The 27,731-nt window shown below is 42.3% G+C and overlaps 1 protein-coding gene across 2 annotated transcripts in view; it reads left to right on the top strand.

Annotated features, from left to right (window-relative positions):
- The window catches only part of RNF144A (ring finger protein 144A), a 99,009-nt gene extending 74,311 nt beyond the window's left edge, over positions 1–24,698 (top strand). For both annotated transcript variants that reach the window (XM_073336079.1, XM_073336080.1), the window contains exons 3-8: positions 5,944–6,048; positions 6,243–6,303; positions 9,767–9,974; positions 13,640–13,787; positions 15,727–15,816; positions 20,113–24,698. In XM_073336079.1, the coding sequence (XP_073192180.1) occupies positions 5,944–6,048; positions 6,243–6,303; positions 9,767–9,974; positions 13,640–13,787; positions 15,727–15,816; positions 20,113–20,244 (744 nt within the window). In that variant the 3' untranslated portion in view covers positions 20,245–24,698. The remainder of the gene's footprint in view (positions 1–5,943; positions 6,049–6,242; positions 6,304–9,766; positions 9,975–13,639; positions 13,788–15,726; positions 15,817–20,112) is intronic.
- The last annotated feature ends 3,033 nt before the right edge of the window (positions 24,699–27,731 follow it).

Below are 27,731 nucleotides of genomic sequence, written 5' to 3'. Positions count from 1 at the left end.
AACCCAGACCCATCCTCTACACTGGGTTCCAGCCCAGCAGGGACCCTATAAAAAGCAGCCCAGGTCTGCAAAGTCCTGTTCCTTACTGGTGTTTTCCTGGGCTTCTTCAGCTTCCTCAGACTCCCTTTCTTCAACAACTCTCTGCGGTTGACCATTCTTTCAGAACTAGACTCCCAGGGCTTATTCTCCCTCGTGGGCTTTCTCCTTCCCTCTTCTCTGCTCCCAGATTCTCTCCCTGCAGCCTCTTTCTGCTGCAATCTTCCTGGCTGTATAATCCAGCCTACTCCTGCCCATCTGGGCTTTTGTTCAGTTAGGCCTGGCTTTTCATCCGGGTGCAGCCAGGTTCCCTAACTGGCCTCTCAGGCCCACGCTGACCCCTTCAGGGCCTGTGTGGGTATATACACGCCATCACATATATATTTAAAATTGTGGAAATTAAATTATTTACTTGATATCAATATTAAGGGCTACTGTGCCTGTATTTCTCCCTTGTGGTCCAGCCATGGCACCCATTCTAGGCTCTGTGCTCTTCAGCCATCACCTCTCTTGGTCAGAGACATGTGACTGATGTTTTTCCAGGCTGCATAGTTCTCTGGCCAGATTGTGAGTTCCCCAGCAAGTCAGACTGCTTAAATAGGTCTGCTTTGCTTTCTCCTCAGAGGTTATAAACAGTGTAATTACCCGCAGTTATAAGGTTACAGTTTTTCTTAAGCAAACACATTTATTCGTATGCTGAATGCATTACCGAGAAAACATATTAAAACAATAAAAGAACCTATACACATGGTCATTCATTTACCCCAGAGATCACCCCACTTCAATAAGGCTCTGGTAGGAGTCAGTCTTTCAAAACTCACACAGGGGCTATTTCTATGGTAATTTCTTTGTGTACATTGTACTGTATCATGCTAATCTAAATCTGAAGGTACATAACCGTCCAAACTGACCTAAGAATGCAGTGATTCTTTTGTCCCAACTATTTGGGGGTTACCAGGCCATGTCTGACAGTTGATGTTGTACTTCACTGGAGCTGGAGGCCAATGTGAAGCACCTTTGAAGGGCATTCATTCTGTTAATATGATGAAATCTGCTTTTAAGTAACATTAGGACAAGTTGGTTTGCACGTTGGTTTGCAAATGTGCAGCCCTTGAGGATAAAACTGCCCCTCCCCCCGCCATTCTGAAAAGCCCCTCAGTTTATCCCCAGAATCGGGGTGGGCTAGTAGACACCGGGCAGTGATGAGAGCAGTTCCCCCAGCAGCTGTGAAAACAGAGGAGACAGCTTCCTCCCCATCCTGCAACCATGTGTATGGCTGAACTAAGGGAGCTTCTTCAAGAAACAATGCTCCTAACAGCAGACAGGCTCCTCTTAAAACAAGAAATCAAAGGATAGCAGCATTCCTACAAAATCCATTATATGCAAATTCCTGGACCATTGCATGAAACAAGAATTCTTCCAGACAGCAGCCTGGAGGAAAGGGAAAGAGTGGTGTGTAAGGAAATTTGTTAGACCAGGGAAGGGGAAAACAGATGTGTGGGGATGATGACGGTCACCTCGAGTTTTTTTGAGGATTCGACAGCTATCATAGTTTGTACTAATGGGTCTTCACATGACTCCACAGCCCAGTTTGGGAAGAACAGCCTTCACTGAACTGGCCACAGAGCCATTTGCCTAGTTGTATTGATCGCTTAGTTGTTTCCATGCCTGGCACTGTGCTTCCAGCTGCTCCAGGTAATCCTTCTCAAAGTCACGGATACCCAGTCTTATGGTTTGGTGCCATGCAGTACCATCAATCGCCAGTTGCTCAAAGAAATGTTTGTTTTGCACAGATTTTGTTTGAGTGCCTTTGAAGTGTTTCATCTGCCTTCTGCACTTACGATTGCTGGAGTTTAATACAGAATGTAAGTACGCAGCTGCTCTGCTTCTTCCCCATGACCCCTGCCCTGCTCCACCCCAGCCCCACCCCTTCCTGCTGCTGAGGAGTGCAGCAGGGCAGGGACTGCACTCACCAGTGGCAGGAAGTACAGCGACCCGGCCCCAGCTGCGCCACCAGTGAGTGCTGGGGAGCGGTTCCCCCCTGTCCCCCAAGCCAGCCCCCCTCCCTCCCCACGGAGGCCTGGGGCGAGCCCCTGTCCCGTTCTTCCCCCACCACCCCCGTGCAGGGGCTGCGTAGGGCCCCAGAATAGCTAGGAGCAGCCCTGGGGAGTTGGTTCAAGAGGATCTGTACAAGAATCTTGCGGGCCACAGAAAGCAAAGAGATACTGCAGTAGTTATCATAGTCGCTCTTCAAGATTTTTATGAATGGTGACAATGTTGGAATCTTTCATCTTGAAGCCAGATATGTGAGAAAAATTCAAAGAACCTGTGAATGAGATTTCCTCCACTTTGGAAAACCTAGGTTGGAATGGGATTGGGACCGGAGGATTTATTATTTGTCATTACTTGAACAGTCTTCAGTGCCTCGGCTCGTATGGGTGAATCGGCCAGTTGTGTGGGGAGAAGGGAGGGGAGGACAGAAGGGAATGGAAAAGGCAGGGAAAATGGTAGTGTGTGCACATGTGTCGGGGAATGTGGAAGTCAGGATCTGGGGGAAACTGGCCAGTACACTCTGGCTGCTTTACTCTCCCTTGCTGAGAAACAAAGGTATCTTGAGTTATGAAGAACTTCTCTGAGCAGGACTTCCATCCCCTCAGATACTGCTCAACTGAGACTAAAGAATTAATGTTTGTATAATCAGTTCACAGTTGCCAAGTTTAATGCAGCTGCAATGATATTTTGTTTAAATTTTGTTTGTTTATTTACAAGTTTTAAGTATTGTTAGTAAGGACACATGACCAAGTTAATTCAGTGGAAATTGTTTTTTTTAGATACAAATGATTCTTCTTAGTCTCGTTACAAGGAAAATAAAAATGCTGCTTAACATGTTGGTATTCACAAGAGCCTGTATATAGCAGACAGATGCCTTTGCCACTTTCTCTCACCCATTCCAGCCACTAGGCAACTAATCTCAATTCCCCTTCCCTCCTAGGAGATTTGTTACACAGCACTGATCGTTTTACAGGTCATTTTCAGTGATTGCCACTCAAATAGCAATTCATGGATGGGGTTGTTTTTTTTAATCACTTTGCCCCTTTGTTCTTCTAGGAATAATCTTACAAAAGGTTTAACAGGAGGAAAATCCTACAGTAATTTTACTGGGATGGTTTAAAAGGGATAGCATCAAGGTTAGTTACTGAGCTCTGGATTGTGAACTGGGCACATAATCTGTTTTGTATTTCATTCTCTGGGTGGACATGGTGATCTGCTGATGCAATGTGGAATTTCTAACAGTGCTACCAGTTTTGGTTTTCTAATGCTGGCGCCACTTCATGCATTCACTTCCAGGCAGTGTGGGGAGGAGAGATCCACCCAAGAGGAGGGAGCTTACACTGCTGCTGCTTCAGCCCCAGGAGCCTCTGTTATATGGAAAAGGGAATTTTGAACAGCCAGAAAGAGCCTCGCCTGAAATAAAACCCTTACGGGACAGGACCTGGGACAGATTCTGCCTGACACTTACTGGCTTCAAGGCAGAAGCTGGGTTCCTAAGCAGATGTAGCAGGAGAAGCACATTTTGGCTTGGTTGGTATTAAGAGTATGTGAAGCTCAATGATAAGTTAGTGGATAGAGAAGGCCCTGAGTATTGGGCAAGGCAGGGATGAGCTTCTCCCTTCCCTAGAAGATGTTAGAAAAGGGGAACATATGTTTGACTGGCTTTGGCAAAGGTCCCAAACAGGGTGGTGAAGAGAATTGCCAAATTAATCATTAATGATGGTAAAGCGCACTGAGCTCAAAAACTGTTCTTTTAAGTGTTAAGCGTTGTCATTAAATATATATGCTGTTTCATCTGAATCCACACTCTCCATTTACAGATGGGGGGGGGTGAGAAGAGCCGACAATGGCACCCTTGTAGGACTGATACCCCTGCCACTGGTGGTGCTGAGATCCACAGTCCAGGGCCCTGGTCTCACAGATTTCAGCTGTCTGTGGTAGTTGCCAGCCATACTCCCAGCAGCCCCAGCCGAGCAGGAGACTGTAGATCAGAAATATTCCAGGAGCCAAGCATTTCCTGCAGTGAATCCCTGTCTTCGTTGCTTTTGTTCTGACAAAGGCAAGGAGATGGGCCTTAATATACTTTCTGCAAAGATGCAGAGTTACTGTTTCCACAGCAACGGTAACTTTTAAAAGTATCAGCTATTCAGTTTCTTTCTATTTTTCTTCAAGAAGCTGAGATATTGTTTCTCCTGGAAAAAAAAAAAAAAAACCGCACCTCATAATGGGGAATCTGACAAAATAATTTGTTGGGATATAAAGAGCTATATTGCCACCAATGGAGTAACTCACTGCAGTAGTTGAAAGTATGATGTTGGGAGAAAGCGAGGATTTTGCCATAGTCAAAATGCAAGAGGGGAAAGCCAAAATATCAGTGTGGGATGAAGAACAAATCCTCACAAAGGAGCCATGCAGACAGGCTTAAAGAATGCACAGTGTGCATAGGGAAGACTGAAGGAGCAGAATATAAATGTGGATCTCTGCCGTTACTGGGTGCATTATATGTGATGGTACAATTAAGACGGGAGAAATTGTTCACCACTTGTTATTTCAGTAGAAAGCCAATTGAGAGTTCTTTAAAGTTTTATTTATTTATTTACTTCTGATTCTCCCCTGTAGAGCAGAGAGGGAGGTTTCAGTTGGTATTGTATTTCTAAGCATAACACAAGTCCACATGACTCACGTTATTTCTGGTGGGTTAGCTGATTTCCTCCGGCTTCTCAGATACTTACCATTTCACTGAAAATACTCAGTGATTTGAGGTGAAGTAAATAAGTAAAAGTGAGATGTCATTAGGTGTTGATGCTTAGGATGCTTCTGTCAGTTGAGGGGTGGCGGGACTAAAGTGCTATTTGTAGTTCTGGTATTTTGTTTCCATTGCCTAGGACTGGAGAGGGATGGATTATAGTGCTGGCATTTGGCATATGGTGCTGGCCTATGGTGCTGACATTATAAATCAAGAGGGTGGCAGCTGGTAGGAGGGGAGCTGAGGAGAGAGCCAGGGCAAGATGGCAGCTGAGGGGAAGTAAGACTGGCTAAGGGCAAAGAGAAAAGCCACTATAGCACATGGTATTGGCTTAATCTGATCCCTGTGTGGCTCTTTTCATAAGCGAAGAGGTTTGCCCTTAGCCAGAACACCTTTCCTCCCTCCAGCTGTTGTGTGTTTTGCCGTATGCCACACTTTTAGAGACCATATTTTCAATTCTGCTTTCTCTGAAGCTCAGTGGGATCCTTTGGGATGAAGAATACTATATATATGCATAATTATTATTATTTATTAATTTATAATTGTTTTATTATGCAGGACATTCTTTTTTGAGTCCTCATTTGTGCGTTCTTCCTTCACATTGAGAATGAAATATATCCTCACCAAGAAGTTCAGTTAGTTATTTTCTGTGGAATGGGAAATAAGCCACATAACCTTTCCCATTCTGTTGTATGTGACAGATGACTTTTAATGGGTAGCTACTGCTTACTAAACTGTTATGGTTTCTGGTGATATAAATCTGAGGGATTTATGAAGACTGGTTAATCTAATTTTATCTTTTATTTTCCTAACATTCCATTTTACTTGCCTCTTATTTACTGTGTAATTTTTAATTGAGGCAAAGCTGTCTAATGACTAGAGCATGGAAATTGATTTCAGGAGATGTAGTTCCTGCCACTTGTTTAGTTTACTGTATAACCTTGGGAAGTCTCTGAATATGTTTGTCTATTTCCCCAGTTGTAAAAGGGAAATAATATTTACCCACCTCTGCAAAGTGATTTTAAATCTTCAGATGAGCAAGGCAAAGCATGAATGATATGCAGAATAATTTATATTTGGAAGAATAGTTACACCCTCTTCTTTTACAGTGCCTGAAACAGTATGTGGAACTTTTGATCAAAGAAGGTCTAGAAACAGCAATTAGTTGCCCTGATGCTTCCTGCCCAAAGCGAGGTCATCTACAAGAAAATGAGGTATGTTTTTACTGCACATGGGTTCTTTCAGTATATTCAGACGTGTCTTGCTCAGGGTATATTTCAGCTGTTGTTTATTGCCAGCATATGTTTTAATCATTTATAAAGGTAAAATGCTGGGTCTCCATTCATTTGAAATGCCTTGGATTATTGCTGTTTCTAGTTTGTAATTTCTCTTTTTTTTATTTTAACAGATTGAGTGTATGGTTGCATCAGAAATCATGCAAAGGTACAAGAAGCTACAGTTTGAAAGAGGTACAGTATGAAACATCAGCCTTTACTCCAGACAAATGGCTGTCTCCCAAATATATGGGAATAGTGTTACCCCCAGATTGATCCATGTTACAGAGATCAGATTGTGGTCCTGTGTGTGTTTATACAGTAGTGTTGGAGCCTTATATGATTTGTGAGCGGAAGAAAGCTTAAATTGTTTCTTCCTTTGTCAGGTCCTGCGATTACGTGCATGCTGCCATGTACCATGTGATGGAAACTGAGTTGCAGACAGAAAACTGCTGCATATTATATTAATATGTTACTGAAAGGAGGAATTCTCTGGGCAGCATGCACTTGTATGCTTTATATAGCACCAATGGTAGGATGGCAGTACCTAGGACCCTGCATAGAAATGCACAGGTCTTCTATGGAGTCAATCCAAGTTCGGGTGCTGGAATCCTGCAAAATAATTATTGTTTGCAGTATTATAGCTGTGTTGAGTCCCAGGGGAGCAGAGAGACAGAGTGGATGAGGTAATATCTTTTTTTGGACCAAATTCTGTTGGTGGAAGAGAGAAGCTTTCAAGCTACACAGAGCTTTTCTTCAGGTCTAGGGTAATTATTGGTGAGGCATAGTGACAGGTGCTTTTTGTTGATTCTAATCTGAATATGAGGGGTTTGTGTGGCACTCTAGGAGGCAAGGGAACTTGAGTCTGGGTGGAATATCTTGAGACCTGCTAACACTAGGGGAGAGAACTTAGAATGAGGTTTATGTTTGGTTATGGTTCTTTTAGCGACTGATCCAAAACCCACTGAATTCAGTGGGACTGTTTCCACTGAATTCAGTGGGCTTTGGATCAGGCCCTGAGTTACCAGTAAACCAGCCTCCAGGAAAGGGGTAAAACGAGATAATGTTCTTTTCTATTATTTTTATTTATTTATTAATTTGTCATCTTTAGTATGGCAGTGCCTACCAATCAACTTTAAATGGGGCCCCTTTGGGCTAGGTGCTGTACAAAAACTTCTATTCAGTTGGGTGAGAACTTCACATGCCTACAAAATATGAAATAAGCTCCATTAACTATATAAGTATAATTTTGTTCAATAAAATTTAAAATATCCCCTCCCCTTCTCAGGGACAGTTTTAATCCATAAGTTAAAAGTGAACACTAACTTTGACTAACAAAATTATCATAGACAATAAAGGGGAAGGGATGCAGATCAGGGTAAGGAAAGAACAGGTCAGAGATCATCTGACCAATCTGAATGAATTCAAATCAGCAGAGCCTGATGCTGTTCACCTCAGGGTGCTGACAGAATTAGCTGAAGGAATCTCAGAGCCACTGGCAATAATATTTGCAAACTCATGGATGACAGGAAAGGTCCCAGAAGCCTGGAGAAGGGCTAACGTAGTGCCCATCTTTAAAAAGCGGGGAAAGGAGGCGCTGGGGACCTATAGACCAGTCAGCCTGACCTCGATACCTGGGAAGCTACTAGAACAATGTATAGAACATTCAATGTGTAAATACCTGGAGGATCAAAGGGTGATCACTAGCAGCCAGCATGGATTTATAACAACACATCATGCCAAACAAACTTGATTTCCTCCTTTGACAACGTATCTGGTTTTGTGAATGGGGGAATGCGATGGACATAATATACCTTGACTTTAGCAAGGGTTTTGACATGGTCCCACCTGACATTCTGATAAGGAAGCTGGAGAAATGTGGGCTCGGTAGAACTGCCATTAAGTGGATACATACTTGGTTAAGCAACTGCAAACAAATAGTAGCTATGAATGGAATGATGTCAGATTGGAAAGAGGTCTCAAGTGGGGTTCCACAAGGATCGGTTGTGGGGCCATTCTTATTTCACATCCTTATTAATAGGTTGGTATAGAGAGCATACTGATCAAATTTGCAGATGACACAAAGGGGTTGCAAACACTTTGAAGGGTAAAGCTAAAATTCAAAGGGATCTTAAGAAACTGGAGAACTGGGCTATATATGAAATTCAACAAAGGTAAGGTGCTGCACTTAGAGAAGAAAAAGCAAATGCAGAAATACAGAATGAGAAATAACTAGCTTGGCAGCAGCACTGCTGACAAGGATCTGGGAGTTGTGGTGGTTCACAGCCTCAACATGAGTCAATAATGTGATGGATGCTGTGGCAAAAAAAGCAAATGCAATTTTTGGTTGCATTAACAGAGGCACAGCATGGAAGTCATGGGAGGTAATAGCACCATTCTACACAGCACTGGTTAGACCTCAGCTGGAGTACTGTGTCCAGTTTTGGTCACCACTGTATAGAAAGGGTGTAGAGAAACTGGAAAGGACCCAGAGGCAAGCAACAAAGATGATCAAAGGGATGGAATGCAAGCTATATAAGCAAAGTCTGAATGAACTGGGGGTATGTTTAGTTTGGAAAAGAGGAGATTAAGTGGAGACATGAAAGCAGTCTTCAAATGCTTGAAAGGCTGCCATAAAAAGATTGGAGAAAAATTTATTTCTTTTGCCACAGAGGGCGGGACAAGAGGCAATGGATTTAAACTACAGCACAGCAGATTTAGATTAAATCTCAGGAAAAGCTTCCTAACTGTAAGAACAGTAGAACAATGGAACAGACTGCCTTGGGAGGTTGTGGAAGCTCCTTCTCTTGAGGTTTTCAGAAGGAGGCTGGGTAGCCATCTGTCTTGGATGGTTTAGACCAGAGGTGGCCAACCTGAGCCTGAGAAGGAGCCAGAATTTACCAGTGTACATTGCCAAAGAGCCACAGTAATACGTCAGCAGCCCCCCATCAATCCGTGCCCACCCTGCTCCCAGCGCCCCCCCCACCCACTGGCAGCCCCGCCAATCAGCGCCTTCCCCTTCCTCCCCGCACCTCCCGATCAGCTCTTCCGTGGCATGCAGGAGGCTCTGTGGGGGAGGAGTGAAGGCATGGCAAACTCAGGGGAGGGGATGCGAAGGGGTGGAGTAGGGGCAGGGCCTGTAGCAGAGCCAGGGGTTGAGCAGGGAGCACCCCCCCCGGCACATTGGAAAGTTGGCGCCTGTAGCTCCAACCCGGAGTCGGTGCCTATACAAGGAGCCGCATATTAACTTCTCAAGAGCCGCAGGTTGGCCACCGCAGTTTGGCCACCCCTGGTTTAGACACAACAAATCCTGCATCTTGGCAGGGGGTTAGACTACATGACCCTTGCGCTCCCTATGGTTCTATAATTCTGTGAACAATGTAAAATCAATTAGTTCAGGCCATTTCCAGAAGTGCAGTGTTAGGGAGGTAGGCCCACATTTGGAAAAGTGGTCTATAATTTTAGATGTCTCTGATGCTGAATAAATCTGCAAATCAGGTCACAAGTGTGCCAGATGGGGCAAACAAAACCGGAAGCCTCTTTAGAAAACAGCTGGTCTGATGAGCAATCTGAGCATGTGAGCATTCTTAAGCAGTATATAATTAAAGGACAATCCAGTAGCTGTCATTGATTCTGGTTATTTTATACCCTTTTGCAGAAGTGCTTTTGGATCCATGTCGGACCTGGTGTCCATCTTCTGCCTGTCAGGCAGTTTGCCAACTACAAGAATCAGGGCCACAAAATCCCCAGCTGGTTCAATGCAAAGCTTGTGACATAGAGTTCTGCTCATCTTGTAAATCCAACTGGCATCCAGGACAAGGCTGTCAAGAGAATATACCAATCACCTTCCTCCCAGGAGAAACAAGGTACAGTACTGTAACTTGCCCAGTGGCAGCAGCAAAGATCTACTTGATGCGTAACAAGAGGAATGTAACCCCATCGCCAATCAAGGGGCCATTTTCTCCTGTTGTTTTTTTAAGCGAATGTCCACAGCAGCCATTCCAGTCCTTTTCTTTTAAGACACTGTGCTTGACACAGAGATGGATGGTGATGGCTCCCTTAGTGGCCTGGCTGCCCCACCACCACCATCAGGGAGCAGGTGGAATCAGTTAAAGCAGCACAGAGGGACAACCCAGGCTCCTGGCACCATCTGCAGCTCTGCTTGCCCAGCCCTCTCTTCCATCTGTTCCTCCATTGATGCCAACGACACATTCAGCCACCTCAGGTCCCCCTCCACACTCACTGCTGCTGCTATTCCAGGGGCTTAAGGGTTAGTTGATTCTGGTTGGCTATTTTAGGAGGCCTCTGTCAGTGGCACCATGACTGCCGCTCTTCCAGGAGCGAGGGAGTGATTGTTGAGCCTTGTTTAAGGCAGCATTAGAAGACCAGTTAGCAATTTCCATTGGTAGAGAATGCAGCTGCCCACCTGAATAGGGCAGGTCGCTGTGTGCACATAACACCTGTGCTCAGGCTTCATCCCTGGCTCCCTGTTCACTTCCTGCAGCAGGTCAAGGTCTTGGTTCTGATCGTTAAAGCCATGAATGGTCTGGGACTTGGCTATTCTCAAGACTGCCTGTCCCCTTCTATCTTGTAATGACAGCTGACTGGCTAGGTTGCTCTTGTTCTCGGTTCCTGGGTAAAACACTACAGGGCCTGCAGTGGGACTCTCAGCACCCCTAGATTTGGTACGCGCTCTCACTCACGCTCACCAAAGCTCAAGTGTGGTGAGCTTCGTGGCATGATACAGGACTTGTATGTTTTGCTTAGCATTTTGATTGATTTGTGTTTCTTTTCTGTAGGTTTAGAACATTTGGCGGTTGTCCTTGCAACTTGCTGGCGACCATTGTCCCAGCACCAGTTTGTGCCAGCACGTGCTGGGAATGACAAATGTAATTTGTGTGTTCAAAAGATTTTGCCATGGTGTGGTTGTCATGGGTGTGTGTCTTCTCTGATCTGTCAGTCAGGAAGTAGTAACCAATATGGAGTCAGGACTTTGTCCAGTCCCCACCCCGCCTCTCGTCACTAGAATCATAGAATATCAGGGTTGGAAGGGACCTCAGGGGGTCATCTAGTCCAACCCCTGCTCAAAGCAGGACCAATCGCCAACTAAATCATCCCAGCCAGGGCTTTGTCAAGCCTGACCTTAAAAACTTCTAAGGAAGGAGATTCCACCACCTCCCTAGGTAACACATTCCAGTGTTTCACCATCCTCCTAGTGAAAAAGTTTTTCCTAATATCCAACTTAAACCTCCCCCGCTGCAATTTGAGACCATTACTTCTCGTTCTGTCATCTGCTACCACTGAGAACAGTCTAGATCCAACCTCTTTGGAACCCCCTTTCAGGTAGTTGAAAGCAGCTATCAAATCCCCCCTTATTCTTGTCTTCCGCAGACTAAATAATCCCAGTTCCCTCAGCCTCTCCTCATAAGTCATGTGTTCCAGTCCCCTAATCATTTTTGTTGTCCTCCGCTGGACGTTTTCCAGTTTCTCCACATCCTTCTTGTAGTGTGGGGCCCGAAAGGGGACACAGTACTCCAGATGAGGCCTCACCAATGTCAAATAGAGGGGAACGATCACGTCCCTCGATCTGCTGGCAATGCCCCTACATATACATCCCAAAATGCCATTGGCCTTCTTGGCAACAATGGCACACTGCTGACTCATATCCAGCTTCTCGTCCACTGTAACCCCTAGGTCGTTTTCTGCAGAACTGCTGCCGAGCCATTCGGTCCCTAGTCTGTAGCGGTGCATGGGATTCTTCCGTTCTAAGTGCAGGACTCTGCACTTGTCCCTGTTGAACCTCATCAGATTTCTTTTGGCCCAATCCTCTAATTTATCTAGGTCCCTCTGTATCCTATCCCGAGCCTCCAGCGTATCTACAGGTTGGGAGTCCTCCCCTGTTGTTCTCCTTCCTCCCATTGGAGTAGTTGCTGTCAACAACTTTGTCTGAGGCACCATCCTTTTCTCCAGACCTTACAGAGTCCTAAAGCCTTCACTGAGCAGGAGGAGCTTTAAGACTCTTCCAGAAAACCAGGGAAAAAAATGCTCCTTGGATGCCCTCTCACTCCTGCTCCTTGACATGGACCCATTCCATGTGGAGTAAACTACTGCAGGCAGGAGTGAGATCGAGAAGCAGCACTGTGAATCTGGTGCTTGCAATGATTCAGCAGCTCCTTGCCAGCACTGGAGAGAGGGAATATCACAGATAAGGCAATTTTCTGCAATATCTCTGGAAGATCTTACTGTATGAAGTTGATGTATCGTTGTGGGCCAGGGATTGCATGTAATTCCCTGCAGGAGAGTGACCACAGCTCCTCTAGGAACAAAGAACAGTAGGAGGTATGAGGCAAGTTCACTTAAGTTGTAGCACCTCCAGAGGGGGGCCAGCACTTGCAGAGGTTCATATCTGATGGTTCAGACTGGATTCTCCAGAGATCAAGAGAGAAAGAAAGGGATAAATAGCCTGAGTTTAAACTGACTCGGGGCCTTCTTTCTGATCCAGCAAATGAACAAAGACCTACTGTTGAAGGGCCGGGAGGGTGGGGTGAAGGGGGTCAATCCTTCTTGGAAGGGTTTGGAAGGACTTTGGCCTACTGAGGGTGACCCCTGGTAAGCTTTTAGCATGCATAGAGGAACTTTTGTTGTTTTTATGTTTTCTCTAGAATGCTTTCGTCTTAAGAATAAATGTGCTAGTTTATAAAGAGCTGGGTGGTAACTTATAATTTACAATTCCTCTCTTCCTGTCCTTCGGAGAGAAAGCAGATGCTGGCCTGTTTAGGCAGTCTGGCTTTCTGGGGACATCACAGTGTAGGCAGGGAACTGTGCAGCCTGGCGAAACCCTGGTTAGGATGGAGTCTACCCAAGAGAGTGACAGCTGAGGAACTGGGAGCTTTCGGGTAGGGGCTCTCAGTGGATCACAGAGGGGAATTGCAGATGCAGTTGCCCTGAACTGTGATGGAGGAGGCAAGCCTTGGAGGAACAGGGTATCCAGGAAAACCGAGTGGAATTTGGCTTGGAGAGAAAGTCCTAGGAGATCAGCCTCATGGACGCTCTGTCTCTCCCTTTGCCTTCTCATCCAGGGAATCCCTAAGCCCATAGGCCATAGCCTGGGTCAGCTGGGCATTGTCAGCCTCCCTGTTTTCCACATGCAGATCTTTTCTCCTTCTCCCATAAGAAATAAAAGAGGAGGAGAAAGGCAGACAGACTAGGCATGTAAAAAACTGACTTCAGATTGGTTCCCACGTGCTCAGCTGACAGCTGAGAGCATTGTACACACTGATGTCACCAGGTCACAGAAAACAATTGGTAGATGAGAGAAATGTGTTTTATCTGGTAAGTGCATAGCTGTTTGATAGGCACTATAAAAATTAATTGTTGTACTAGATCTGCTTTCTGGATACTTAACAACAAAACAAAAAAACGGATCACAAAACTAAAATGCAAACCCAGATTTTTTTCAATTAGGATGTTATTTTTGCTTTAAACATGCACGGGTACACACCTTATAAACTTCTTCAAATGTCTCCCACAGTTCTATGTATAAAATGGAAGATGATGATGCTCCCATCAAACGCTGTCCAAAATGCAAAGTTTATATTGAGCGAGATGAGGGTTGTGCCCAAATGATGTGTAAAAACTGCAAGCATGCCTTTTGCTGGTACTGTCTGGAATCTCTTGATGTGAGTATACACTCCACGTTTCGGTGGATATTGTAAGCTTACAAGTTTGTTATGCTGACTTAAGACTGTCCTATGGATATCCTTACTAACTGCTCTTTCACATGCTGTGTTTCTTCTGAACCTTTTTGTATCACTACTGTTAGCACCTATTTCTCTGCTAAAATGCATGGGCAAGGGCGGAGCTGGACCTTAGCTGGTTACTTGATGGTCCTTGTGCACTTGATCTTACTTGCCCCACCTGAAGAGCTGTTGAGCTGTTCACCCTTTGCATAAATGAGATGGAAAGAAGTTGTAATTTGAAATTTGATGAAAATTATTCTTCCTTTGCCATCTCCATGTGGCATCTAAATAGTTTATGTTTAATACTGTACCGTGTACACACAAATCAGACAGCTCCTTCCTGAAGAATTTATATTCTAAAAAGTGTTTGCAGGATGAATATATCTGTATTACTTTCAGTTCTGCATGATAGTGTAAGGTAGCCCTAAATACAGAATCCCATGTAGAGTGTCAGTATTCATTTTAGTGCTGAACTTCAGTAGTGAGAGTTGTTTCTTGACGTTGATTTGTTTTGGTTATTACATCTCTTCTGCAGGACAAAGTAAGAGAAAAAGCCAATGAACTGATGTATGAAGAACAAATGTGTTCTGAGAGCAGTAGGAGTTCGATTTAACTCTTATGCTGCTTCTTGTCCTGGGCTTAAACATTTTAAACAAGCCAATATCTTATTGTGCCTAAGCACTGGAGTATATACAATATGCTACATCTGTTTCCAGATATTAGCCAAGGAAACGTTTTATTGCAAAGTGTAGTTAACAATGGTAGAGGAAATGTTTCATGTCCCAAAAATGTACTCTAACTATTCCAAATCCTGCAATTGTTATGTCTAAATGCCTTATGGATAAGTTTTAACTCATGGGTACTCCCATACTTAAGTAAAAAGCAGAGGTCCCCTGTGCCTGCGTTGGTTGCTGTACGGAAGAGTGACCAATCCAGATCTGGAAGCAGATGCGTCTTTCTCTGTAGAACTGGGTAGATATCTGCCTTGGTTTGCTTTCCCAGCTGCAAAATAAATGCCACATTTGAGAGGCTTGGGATCCAAGAAGTAGCTGTCCTCTTCCCATGTTCTATACCTAACATGGCCAGTATTTTCAAATTATGTTGCCTAAACCCCTATTTAGGCATTTAAATAAGCAGGTTGGTTTTCAGAAATGATGAGCACCAAGTACTCTATTGACTCCAATTGTGGGTGCACCGCACCTATGAAAACCAGTCTGTTTACTAAGGTGCCTGACTGTAAGCAATCAGGTTTGAAAATGTTTTTATCCATGTGATTTCACTTTTCCTTTCAGATCATTCCCTGGTTAGAAGATAGGACATTTTAATTCCTGAGAAAAAGGATTCTTAGCTGCACCAGTAGCTTTGCTAGACAGGGAAATCCACATGATCTGATATAAAATAGGGAAAAGGAAGGGGGAGTACAATATTGAGTGGATGCGCATGGAAATCTAAAATACATGAAAATAGAGCTATTAGTTCATTTGTTTATTGCTATTATCTTCTTGCTGAAGGTTCCTACAGTGCTTTACTCTGATCTGCATTGGCCTATCCTCCAGGCACAGCACAACTCATTCTCTTTATCACCAACATGAGCTGTATTTGTATTATGTTCCACCTTATGAAATCACTTCCATAGTAACCCTGTGGGGAGCAACTCTGGGAAGGGCTGTTCAGCGCTGACTCATGCAAGAATACAAATCCAATTTCAGTTGGTTTTCCACTCTGAAACTTTTCTCTTCATATTCAGTGCTTTTCAGGGATCTTGAAACTTGCTCCCCTCTGTAATATTTTGTTCTTATTTTGCTGCCACTATCTGCTCCATCTTGAAGGAAAAGAGAGTCTCTATTAACTGCTAATGTTTCTATTTAATGTTTCAAAGGATGATTTCCTCCTTATACATTATGACAAAGGACCTTGTCGAAACAAGTTAGGTCACTCCAGGGCATCTGTTATCTGGCACAGAACACAGGTAGGTTTAGAGCTTTTTAAAACTTCATAAAAGTTCACAATAAAATGGTTTTCTCTCTCTCTCTCTCAGTTGTATCTAAAAAGAGATCAAATCAAGCATGTGAGTCTAAGTGTCTTCACCATTCAATAGCTGAGGAAAGGGCATTGTGGTACAAAGATAGACATTAACAAGGAATAACACAGTCAGACTCCATCCTGGATTTTGACTCCTAACTGACATACATTTCTGGTTGAGAACTGGTTGAGTTTATTAGTATAAAGTTGTCCCTGGGGTGGTGAGTCTGCATGGACACTAGGGTGATTCCCTCCTTTGATGTCAGTCAAGCAGTAAAGAACCAATCATGAGCAAAGGATTTTTGTACCCCGCCCCCCTTCTTCACCGGCTTCAGATTTCAGTCTCTCTCTGTTTCAAGGTGAAGCAGGCCACAGGCATATCTCACTGAGGAGCCCTCTTTTTCTGCATCAGCTTCAAGAAATGTGGAGGATGCAGCATGTGACTTTGGGGGGCCCGGCAAGCCTTTACGGGAAAAGTGGAGACAGTTCCTTGACTGTAAGAAGCCATTTCACAGTTGTCATGCTGGTGCTGGGTGTGAGCAGTGGGACTAGAACTTGGAACCTCTGTGTTTCTAGCCCCCGGGTAATCCACTAGGCAGCTCAGCTGTTGTCCGTGCACTCCCCTCTCTCTTCTTAGGGTGAATGCGTCAGTGAAAGTCGCTTTTTTATTTTTTATAAATAGAGTAGAAAACATTGGATTCAAAATTGCATTAAAAGGATTTGTAAAATTGCCCCAAATTTGCAGAAGTTTAGTGACCTGTAAAATAGGCGGATTTTGAATGAAAAGAACTCCTGTAACAAATATTTGCCCATGTCTATTTCTTCCATCGTTGTAACGATTGCTACACTGCACTGTGGTGTAATTGGTTACATGACTGATGTTGCTGGCATTGCTAATTAGAAAAATGGAGATGTCAAGAAATGTAGCACGAGCACCCGTTAATTGGATGACATACAAGAGCTGTTACGCTCAATCCCAAATTTTTGAGACTTTTGATATTTTTGATACTTTGATATTCTGAGAATTCCCATCGAAGCCAGGTTGGTGAGCACTATGATTGCTAGTGTTTTCAGGATGGGGGCCATTACGTTAAGCGTTCTTCGAGTATTAACCAAGAGGAGCATAACATAACATCAAGGTGAAAGGCATGATGCTGTAATGCAAAGTGGTGTACTTCTAGTGCAAAAAATCAATTCTAGACATTACACATGCTAGGAAATAGCCTATTGTTCAACAGCAGACAAGTCCACCAGGTGGAAGATGTATCACTGATGCTCACCAGACAGCCTGTTGACCTGATCTTAAAAATCCTGGATAAATTCACTGATCGGCATGTCTGAGCTGAAAGGAAAATGTAAGCTGGCCTCCTGTTTGATAGTAAAGAGCACTGTTTGCCAGTCTTCTATATTGTTCAATTTCACCTTGGCTCTGCTCAGCTAATGGTGCCCCATAGTGGCACACTGAGAAGATTGCATGTGGCTAATTGTTTATGTGCCATTGCCAAAGATCAGTATGGGCCGCAGCTGCAGCTCAGTAGGAAATTTAAAGGAAGCTCAGGGAAGAATCTTGGCTTCGCTTTCACCCTTCGGTGTCAGCAGGTTCCCCAAAGACGTTAAACGCAGACGCGTCAGATTAGCTGCCTGTCTGACACAGGCATATGTGGTGAAAGGTACCTTATAAAATGATATTTTAAAGTAATTGTCTTTGGCAAAAAATAAAAATATTAGGTCAAAGAAATTTGAGATTCGTGTCTCTGGAGAGCCGCAGCTAAGCCTGTTCTTTTAAAATAAAAGGCCTCGTCTAATATTACATAATAAAGCAGTGTGCACTTCACTCCTCAAACTTAATTTTGTTCAGCAGCGCCACCTGCTGAACTCCGTATTGATTTTCAGCCCTGGAATAAAAAATAGCTGGATAAAGTAAATTGCAGAAAGAAATCCACAGTGTTCGGGAAGAAAAATAGTCCCTGGTAGAGCAGGTATCAATAAGCCTGTTAATTTAGGTTTAGAGTATATTTTCTACACTATGCCAAATGAAATATTTGCCAATTAATCAGAATGTTTAGTATCTGACGAGAGCGGGGAGAAGAATTCCTAATGAATAATGTGATACTAGTGTTATAGTTTGTATTACTGTAGTGCCCAGGGAGCCCTAGCATTCAAATTGCAATTGTTCATGAGCAGGTGATTTTTCCCAGGTATTCATTATTCACAATTATTCTGTGAATAATTCTTGGTGGGTATGTTGAATGACTTGCAGACAGGTTGTTGCAAGCAGGCCTTCCAAAATCTACTCTCTTGCTTAGGGCAAGTAGGAAGATTTCTCAGGCAATTAGCATCACTTTAAAAAAAAAACAAAAACCTATAACCTTCCAAATGTGAAATGAGTGAAAACCAGTGCAGAGTTGCCTCACTTAAGTGTGCAGTGTTTCTGCTGCTCAGAGTAGAGCCCAGCAACCCATCCCAAAACTGATGGGACCCAACTACAAGTGTTGGGCTGGGGTTAGGTGGGTCAAAAAACAACCCAGCCCTCTCAGGCTCAGGTTGGGTCGGGTAACCTCTGATTACCTTCTGCCTGTGGGGTCAGTGCGGCAGCAGCATGCCTTACTTCGCTGGCCACTGCCAACTTGTTGCACTGTGTTCGCTGTGGGGTGAGTGCACCAGTGAGATGCAGTGCCTCTTGCTCCACAGAGCACCCAGTGAAGCAGGGAGCAGCGGCTGGCAGAAGTGGGGCTCACAGCGGCCGCACTGACCCCACGGACCGGAGGCAGCAGCAGCGGTGATAGGTTTGGGGGAAGTGTTGGGGTTTGTATTGTAAAACAACTCAGCTCTCTCAGGCTCGGGTCGGGCAGATTGCTTTCGGGTCGGGCTTAAAAATTAGGCCCGAGCAGCCCTCTAGCTCCTACGCTGTCGATTTCCACTACTGCTATGGGGAAGGTTGTGGGCAGCAGTGAAACTGATGAGAAATAGGTCAGTTTCACCCTCTTGCTGCTTGGGAACCCTCTGTGCAGCAGCAGGCACTAGAGCTGTTCATTGAGAAGGGCTCAAAAAAAGGAGGCTGTGGGAGGAATAGAACCAGCAGCCAGGAAGCTGAGGGAGAAGTAGACTGTGGTGAGATCACCCTACCATTCTAGTAGCTGTCAGGAAGCTCAGGGGTTGGAGGAAAGCATAGAAAGAAGGAGAGAAAATACTCCTCCCTTTCAGCAATCAGAGGGGAGAGATGGGGGATCAAATGTATTATGTACCTGCTAGCCAGAAGCTAAGGCAAAGTTTGGCGCCTCAAAGCAAAGTCCCAAAGCCTGCTCCTTGGTAGGAAAGCCAACACCTTCCCCTTTTCTATCAGCTGTGTGGGTGACTGTATTTGGGTTAGTTCAGTGACGGAGGAAAGCTAAAGGAACTCAAACTCTATATGTGTTGGCACAGGTAGTGCTTAGCAACCTCAGCTGTATAAAGACTTTAATCTTCTTTCAAGGGAACTTTAAATGCTTGCAAACATGTGACTACATTAAAATGTCAGTCAACACTTCAAATAACTACTTGTGTAGTGATACGTACTATAGAAATATCTAAGACGGCTTCACGCTGAATTTTAAATTGTTTGAGACCAAATAGGAAAACTGTGTCCCTTCTTGAATACTTGTAAGAATCTGTCAGTGGAACTTCCCTAATATAAACATGTTTGCCCTTGGCAGCAGAATTCCTCAAACACCACAGATGCTAGAGGCTTAAAATTCGCATTTTATCGAGAAAGAAAGAAAGGTAAAACTATCCACTTGCACTGAATAAGAGTGGGTAAGTGCAGGAGACATAGCAACCCCATCCTTGTCTTTTGTTCAGTGCAAATTAACATCTGCTTAATCTAGGGTGTGTGAATGAATGCATGCCTGCACTATTGACATTTGTAGGTGTCATGTTGTGAATTCTGACTGATACAGGGGAAATGGACCATTTCAGTCTAGTAATTATTTTCTCAAGATTAGAGTCTGCTACCATTCTCCCATTCTGAAAATTAGAAATCACCTTGCTAACTCTAGTTATATACATTTTATTAAACACAAAAATCTTAAAAATCTACAACTATGCTGAAATCCTGGGTCTATTGAAATCAGTGGGAGTCTTGCCATTGACTTCAGTGGGGCCAAGATTTCTCCCCTAGTGCATTGACTTTGTGTTGGAACAGAATTTGAACCCTGCTGTGCCAATTGCAGTACTGACGCATGTCATTTTTCCATTGTTTTTTCAGGTGGTGGGAATCTTTGCGGGATTTGGTCTACTGCTGTTAGTGGCCTCGCCTTTCCTTTTACTTGCTACTCCATTTGTCCTTTGTTGCAAGTGCAAATGTAATAAAGGAGATGATGACCCTCTACCTACCTAGATCATGAGAAGATGGGACTCATCGCACACACATTTTTTCCCCTCTTGCACTTACATTGTTGTAGCCTTACTTCCCCCATCCTGCTTTTCTGTGACAGTGCCATGATTCCAGGAACTGTTGTTAGTACAGTTACATAGACCAACTACTAATAGTCAGGTGAGGTAGTGGAAGGCAAGTCAGGTGTTTAGAGGATGTTGTGGAACAAGATAAGTGTCTGAAATTAAGAGATGAAGATTCTCCAGATAAAACTAACGGTTTCATGTTGCCCACAGAGGCCATATTGGTGGACTAGGAACTGTGCTATGTTACATCAGCAAAACAACCTAAAAATGAATCAAATCAAATGTTTTCACATATACACTTGCATCAAAATGAGGTGTCTTATTCATATTCCTATTTGAGTCACCTATCATTTAAATGTGGCTTTAATATATCTGTTTATTACAACTGTGTTTTTATTAATATTGCAATGGCAAAAACCTTTTTAGTACTTATTTTTCCAAGGATAATGGAAATCATTAAGGTGCATATTGACCATCATATGCCTTTCTTGAATTTTGGGGAGGGTACAGCTGGAATTGCTGCCTTCCAGGAATTTTAGGAAGTCTTACATGCTATTTGTTCAATCGAAAACTACATTTTTTAAAATAAATATATGAAAGCTGTAAGGTTGAGTGATGTCACAAACCTGCTACCTAATCAAGATCCTTTTAAAAATGTATGGTTGTTATTGATTACCACTGGATTGCCAGTCTTTTTCTGAATGGTTAATTTTTGCTGTTATTAAGGGGTCTGGTACACTTACAGGGAGGGCTACATAACTTCTAATCCAGGTATCTCAATCTTTTATTTATATATTAAAAAAATCCTGATTAAACCAAATGTGTAAATATCTGTGCTATTGAATATTTGGAAGTTCAAGATAGTTTGCTGCTGTCTTAAAGGCAGGTATTGGGGGTGGGGGGAATTACAGGACTTATTCTGCTTATCAGCAGATTCTCAGCTCAGCAATGATTCCTGTCTTTACCATTTATGAAAAGTACTCAACATCCTTATTGTTAGTAATGAAAACGCCTGAGGTGTTTGTGAAAGTTCTGTCCACCATTTACAATATATACTCCATTTTCCAGGGTTCATATCATATCGTACGTGCTGTTAATAATCATACTGTGAGAAAACAAAACAAAGTTCTCTTTAAGGGTTAGTTTGTTTTGTTCCAACATTCCTTTATGTGGCATCATTTTTCTTTTCTTGTTCTTTTCTCTTTTTTAATTTACAATGTTGTAAGTTTTCCAGGGTAGTAAAATGTCCAAATCAACATATTGTTAATACACAGAAATTACTCTTCTGCAGTATTTTGTGGAAAACTGTAAGAGACCCCTTTGTAAATGCAGGCTTCAAAAACAGCAAAATAATTTGACAAAAATTTAATGTAATGGCCCTGATCATGGAATGCGGTACACATGGGCAGATCTGTGTCCAAGCGGAGCCCACTGTTCTGCAGAGCATGCTAGTGAAAGTTACTCTGTTTGAGAACCTAAAGATATAATGAAGTAGGAAATGATGCAATCATGTGTATATGTGGAAGTCAGTGGGGCTCCCACCTAAGACATAGCAGGATCAAGTCCACAAAACATAACAGCAGTCTAACATAGCAAAAAAACTGTTTGTTTTGTTTTGTTTTATGTTTAGTTTTAGTTTGCATATCTATTATTTGAACAGAAATGTTGCAGGGTAAAATTTTTAAAAGCTAATTGACTTTCAGTGAAACTCCTAAGGGCATAAGTCACTTTTGAAAATGGGAAATAGATTCCTAATTCACCTAGGTACTTTTGAAGATTTTCTCCTCTGTCCAACTTCAATATTCTTCATTTTAAAAAGTATTCGTATTTCAAACTGGCTAAATGAGAAATGCTTGCAGGAGATCCAGAAATAGTTTTTGTCTTAAGATGTTCAACCTTTTTAAGATCGCAATCTGATGACAAGCCAATGTTAGTTGTATGTTATGTCGTTAGCTTTGCATTACAGTGTATCATTCAGAACTTTAATGGTGAAATCCTGATATTGACTTTTTTTTTCTTAGCTATTCAGAAATAACATGGGGGGTTGGAGGGCTCACAAGAGCTTATCAATGGGATAGGCATACTTTAACTAGTCACCACTGGTCAGCCCTGATTTCAGTGGCTAATGAGGTTTCAGTCTCAGTCTAGCTCCTCCTAGAGGATGTATGTCCTTATCTCAAAAGACTGACCACATTAGAAAAGCATCCTGATTCAGGATAGTACTTAACTCACATTGCCCTGAATCATCATTTTGATGTATAAGATTAATAGGTATGTACCCCTGGATGAAAAACTAGTTTCTCCAGATCTGAGGCATGTTGTCAAGGTAGTGTGGGAAGACTTACATTCTTGCCCTTATTCTCCAATCCTGAACTGCACAGGACAGATCCAGTTGCAGCATCAGAGAACTAATTGTTCAGTGGGCAAAACAGACCCCAGGTTTCCTGGGCTATCAGTTCAGCAGTCCACTTATGTGAGCACTAAGCAACACAAATGGTTCTAGTTGGCAGTTCCAGCCGAGAAACTGGTTTATAGGGGCCTATCAATATAGTATTGGAGGCATAAAGAGTAACCTGTACTTTTTCTTTCTTAGAAGTAGTCTTTTCAGATCAGGGATGAAACAGGGCAGTGTTGGGAATCTGTGATGCCCTTGACAGAGAACTTCACTCCCAACAGTTGTCACTGACACCTTTGCAAAGCACTAAATTTACTTCAAAATCAAAGGGAAAAGTCCCACACTGCATTATAGATGTAAACATTTTTAAAAGGTTAGATTTCAATTGATGATCGCCATTAACACAGACACAAATGCCTGGGTTTATCTGATCATATCCAACATATAGGACTGTGTGTGATCTCAGCATGCTTGGGTTCACTATCGTGGATTTCCAAGCTTTTGTCAGCTGATACATCTTCTTGATGTTCGGGTAATAATGTGTGTATATTCACAAAGAATATGCTGTAATCACTTTCAGTCATGCTGAATATCATAACCTTACATCTTATTTTTAAATTTTACCACTACAGTTTTGTTTCCTAAAAGTGGGTGTCTTCAGTAATCACTGATTTACAAGCTCTGTTGATGCTATGGCATTTACTACCCTGAATGTATTGTTTTAAACTCTGACATTACTGCCCCATAATAGTGGGTTTAAATATGCTCATACCTTTGTTGCATTCCTAAGGAAAATATTTATAACAGATTTCAGACAATCTGTTATAAACCTTCATCTGAAAATTGAGATTAACTGTACGGTTTTGATTGTGTTTCATATCTATCCTACTGTTTACTTTATTTGCATTGCCTTAAATGCTGTTTTTAATGAAATTTAACAGAGCACGTGTTTGCATTTTCTATTGGGAAGGATGAATTTCTAGTGATTAGATCCAAATACAGAGTGGAGTCAGAACTCCAGGTGGTTGTTTTTTTCCCTCCAGTTCTACCGCTGACTTGGGAATCAGGTCTGTTCCTACTGAAAAGAGTAGCAAAGCGCTCCCATTGACTTCAGTGGGTACAGGGTTGGGCCCTCACAGTGTTCTTGTACAAGTCACTGATCCTTCCTTTGTCTCAGTTTATCCATCTGTAAAATAGGTGGAACAATGGTCACCTACCTCACAGGGTTGTTGTGGGGCTTAATTATTTTTAAAAATTTTTGAGATCCTCTGACGGAGGACATTATATAAGTACTTAGCAGTGTTATTTTATGTTAATATTTCAGTTGTTTCTAACTACCTTCAGCGTGGATCCTCATATTGTATCATGCACAGTTCTGTTTTTTTCAGGCATCATAATCTTTCCTGGAATATTTATCTTAAAATCATGATGGATCACAAAGAAGAACTGAATGGCCTAGTTCGTAGCATAGAATTGATGACCTGACAGGCAGAAAATATTTAAAATTAAGATTCCTAAAATATTCTGTCTGATGAGGAAGGGCGAGGGGAACAATCCTCCTAGATCAGAAGAGTATTCAATCACTTTGTGATTTTAAAATTTTGTGGGTAGGAAAGAAAAAGTGGGGTTTTATGTATTTTCTAGGTTCTCCCTTTCCTATTAAGGATATATATGTACTTAATAAAAAACATTCTTCATCCTGATAATGTACAGTATGCATAAAGCTTCATGCTAGTTTGCTTTTTGAAACCAAACTCCATATGTTCTCTCGCTATGTATATACAGTGTGTATACATATATTCTAAAATACAAAGTATATATATTCTAAAATCTTACAAAGATGGACAGAACATGGAAGTTGTCACACAGAGTGACATAAAAGATATCAAGAAAAGCCTGCATCAGTGCTTCTTTGCTAAGTAAAGCATGCTGTTTTGTTTAAAGCCCTGTGATCTTCATAATTGCTTTGATTTGTGTATCTCTCTTACAGAATTCCAGAAACATTAGGTACAGGAATGTGCTACATAACTGAACCTTTCTTGCTCATTTTACCGTGGATGTATTTTAATCTTGTATAGAGATACGCATGAAGGAGTCATGCATATGTATAAATGATGATGTATTTGACCAGTGTAAAAATAAGTTCTGTTTATGTATTTGAAATGTAAGTACTTTTTTGTGCCACTAACACTGTGATGTATAAAAGAGCTGTTGAATGCCTTTTAATGTTGTGTTTTGTACTTTGAATCATTCTGAAAGTTTAATTTGTAATTTCAATAGATATTTTAAAAGAATGCATCTCCTGTGATTCTTCAGAATAGTGTCTTGTAATTCTTAATACACTTGAAAGAAAATTGAAATATTGTTACAATAGTTATTTATGTCATCTGCTCCTTCCATCAGAACAAAGAAGAGAAAAAGCACTCTTTTTCTGGGTCTGATCCAGTGATCATTTCAGTCAGTTGGAGTAGGCCTTAAATGGGTTAATTTGGTGCTCCAAGCATCTGTTTGGAATACCTATAATACCTATAATCCAAAGCAGCACAAGTTCAGGTCATAACAAGGTCAGCTCTGCCCATCACCTTCCCACGGTGGGTAGTTTGAGTTCCTGTCTATTCAGTGTCTGTGGTGTTTCATGTAATAACAAAGAATTGCCATACTGGGTCAGACTAATGGTCCGTCTAGCCCAGTATCTTATGTTCAGACAGAGGCTGATGCTAATGCTTCAGAGAGAGTGAACAAAACAGGGCAATTTATCAAGTGCTGCATCTCCTGTCATTCAGTGCCAGCTTCTAGCAGTCAGAGGTTTAGGTATACCAGAGCATGGGGTTGTGTCCCTGACCATCTTGGCTAATAGCCATTGATGTCCTCCATGAACTTATCTAATTCTTTTATGAGCCCAGTTACACTTTTGGCCTTCAAAACATCCCCAGGCATTGAGTTCCATAGGTTGACTGCACATTGTGTGAAGTATTTCCTTGTGTTTGTTTTAAACCTGCTGCCTATTCATATCATTCCGTGACCCCTTCATCATGGGTTATGTGAAGGGATACATAACACATCCCTGTTCACGCCACGCATAATTTCATAGACCTTTATCATATTCCCCCTTTAGTCACCTCTCCTCCAAGCTGAACAGTGGCAGTCTTTTTAATTTCTCCTAATATAGAAACTGTTCCAGACCCCTTACTTTGTTGCGCTTCTCTGTACTTTTTACAATTCTAATATATCTGTCTTGAGATGGGGTGACCAGAACTGCTGGCAGTATTCAAGGTGTGAGCATACCATGGATTTACAGAGTGGTGTTATGATATTTTCTGTCTTTTTATCTCTCTCTTTCCTAATGGTTCCTTACATTCTGTTTGGGGTTTTTTTTGGTTTTTTTTTTTTTTTTTTGACTGTTGCTGCACATTGGGCAGATGTTTTCAGAGGACTATCCACAATGACTCCAGGATCTCTTTCTTGAGTGATAGACCCCATCATTTGTATGTATAGTTGGGATTATGTCTTCCAGTGTGCATTTATTAACATTAAATTTCATTTGCCATTTTCTTGCCCAGTCACCCAGTTTTGTGAGATTCCTTTGTAACTTCGCAGTTAGTTTTGGACTTAACAATATCTTGAGTAATTTTGTATCATCTGCAAACTTTGCCACTTCACTGTTTACCCCTTTTTCAGATCATATTATGAATATGTTGAACAGTACTGGTCTCAGTAAAGATCCTTGGGAAACTCTGCTGTTTATCTCTCTCCCCTGTGAAAACTGACTGTTTATTCCTAGCCTTTGTTTCCTATCTTTTAACCTGCTGCTGATACATGAGAGGACCTTCTCTCTTATCCCATGACTTCTTTGGTGAGGGACCTTGTGAAAGGCTTTCTGAAAGTTCAAGTACACTATATCCACTGGATCATCCTTGATCCTTGCTGGCACTCTCAAAGAATTCTAACCTAGTAGATTGGTGAGGCATGATTTCCCTTTACAAAAGCTGGGTTGGCTCTTCCCCAACATATCATGTTCATCAGGCTTGACAAAGCCCTGGCTGGGATGATTTAATCGGGGATTGGTCCTGCTTTGTGCAGGGGGTTGGACTAGATGACCTCCTGAGGTCCCTTCCAACCCTGATATTCTATGATATGTCTGATAGTTCTGTTCTTCACTGTAGTTTCAACCAATTTGCCTGGTACTGAAGTTAGGCTTACTGGCCTGTAATTGCCAAAATTGTCTATGGAGGGTTTTAAAAAAAGGTCTGCATCACATTAGCTATCCTCCAGTCGCCTGATATAAAGGCTGATTTAAGAGAGAGGTTATATACCACAGTTAATAGTTCTGCAGTTTCAATTACTGTTTAGTTTAACAATTTGTTCCAAAACCACCTCTGCTGAGACCTCAGTCTGGGACAGTTCTTCAGATACCTCACCTAAAAAGAATGGCTCAGGTGTGGGAATCTCCCTCACATCCTCTGCAGTAAAGACCAATGCGAAGAATTCATGTCACTTCTCCACAATGGCCTTGTCTTCCTTGAAAGTTCCTTTGGCACCTCAATCATCCAGTGGCCCCACTGACTGTCCGGCAGGCTTCCTGCTTCTTGTGTGTGTGGAAAAATAATTGCTGTTTTTCAGTCTTTTGCTAAAAGAAAAGGAGTACTTGTGGCACCTTAGAGACTAACCAATTTATTTGAGCATGAGCTTTCGTGAGCTACAGCTCACTTCATCGGATGCATACCGTGGAAACTGCAGCAGACTTTTGCTAGTTACTTTTCAAATTCTTTTTTGGTCGGCTTAATTATACTTTTACACTTGACTTGCCTCAGAAGGATTTGACTTCCAATTTTTAAAGTATGTCCTTTTCTTTCTAACCACCTCTTTTACTCTGTTGCTTAGCTGTGGTGGTGCCTTTTTGGCACTCCGGGTTTCTTTTTTTGTTTTGTTTTGTTTTTGCTGTATTTTATAATTTGTGGTATACGTATAGTTTGAGCCTCTACTGTGGTGTTTTTAAAAAGTTTCCATGCAGCTTGCAGGAATCTCACTGT

The sequence above is a fragment of the Lepidochelys kempii genome, chromosome 3, assembly GCF_965140265.1.
Source record: "Lepidochelys kempii isolate rLepKem1 chromosome 3, rLepKem1.hap2, whole genome shotgun sequence".
In the NCBI taxonomy this organism is placed as follows: Eukaryota; Metazoa; Chordata; order Testudines; family Cheloniidae; genus Lepidochelys; species Lepidochelys kempii.
The sequence above is the reverse complement of the archived record's forward strand: the minus strand, read 5'-3'. Positions and strand labels throughout refer to the sequence as shown.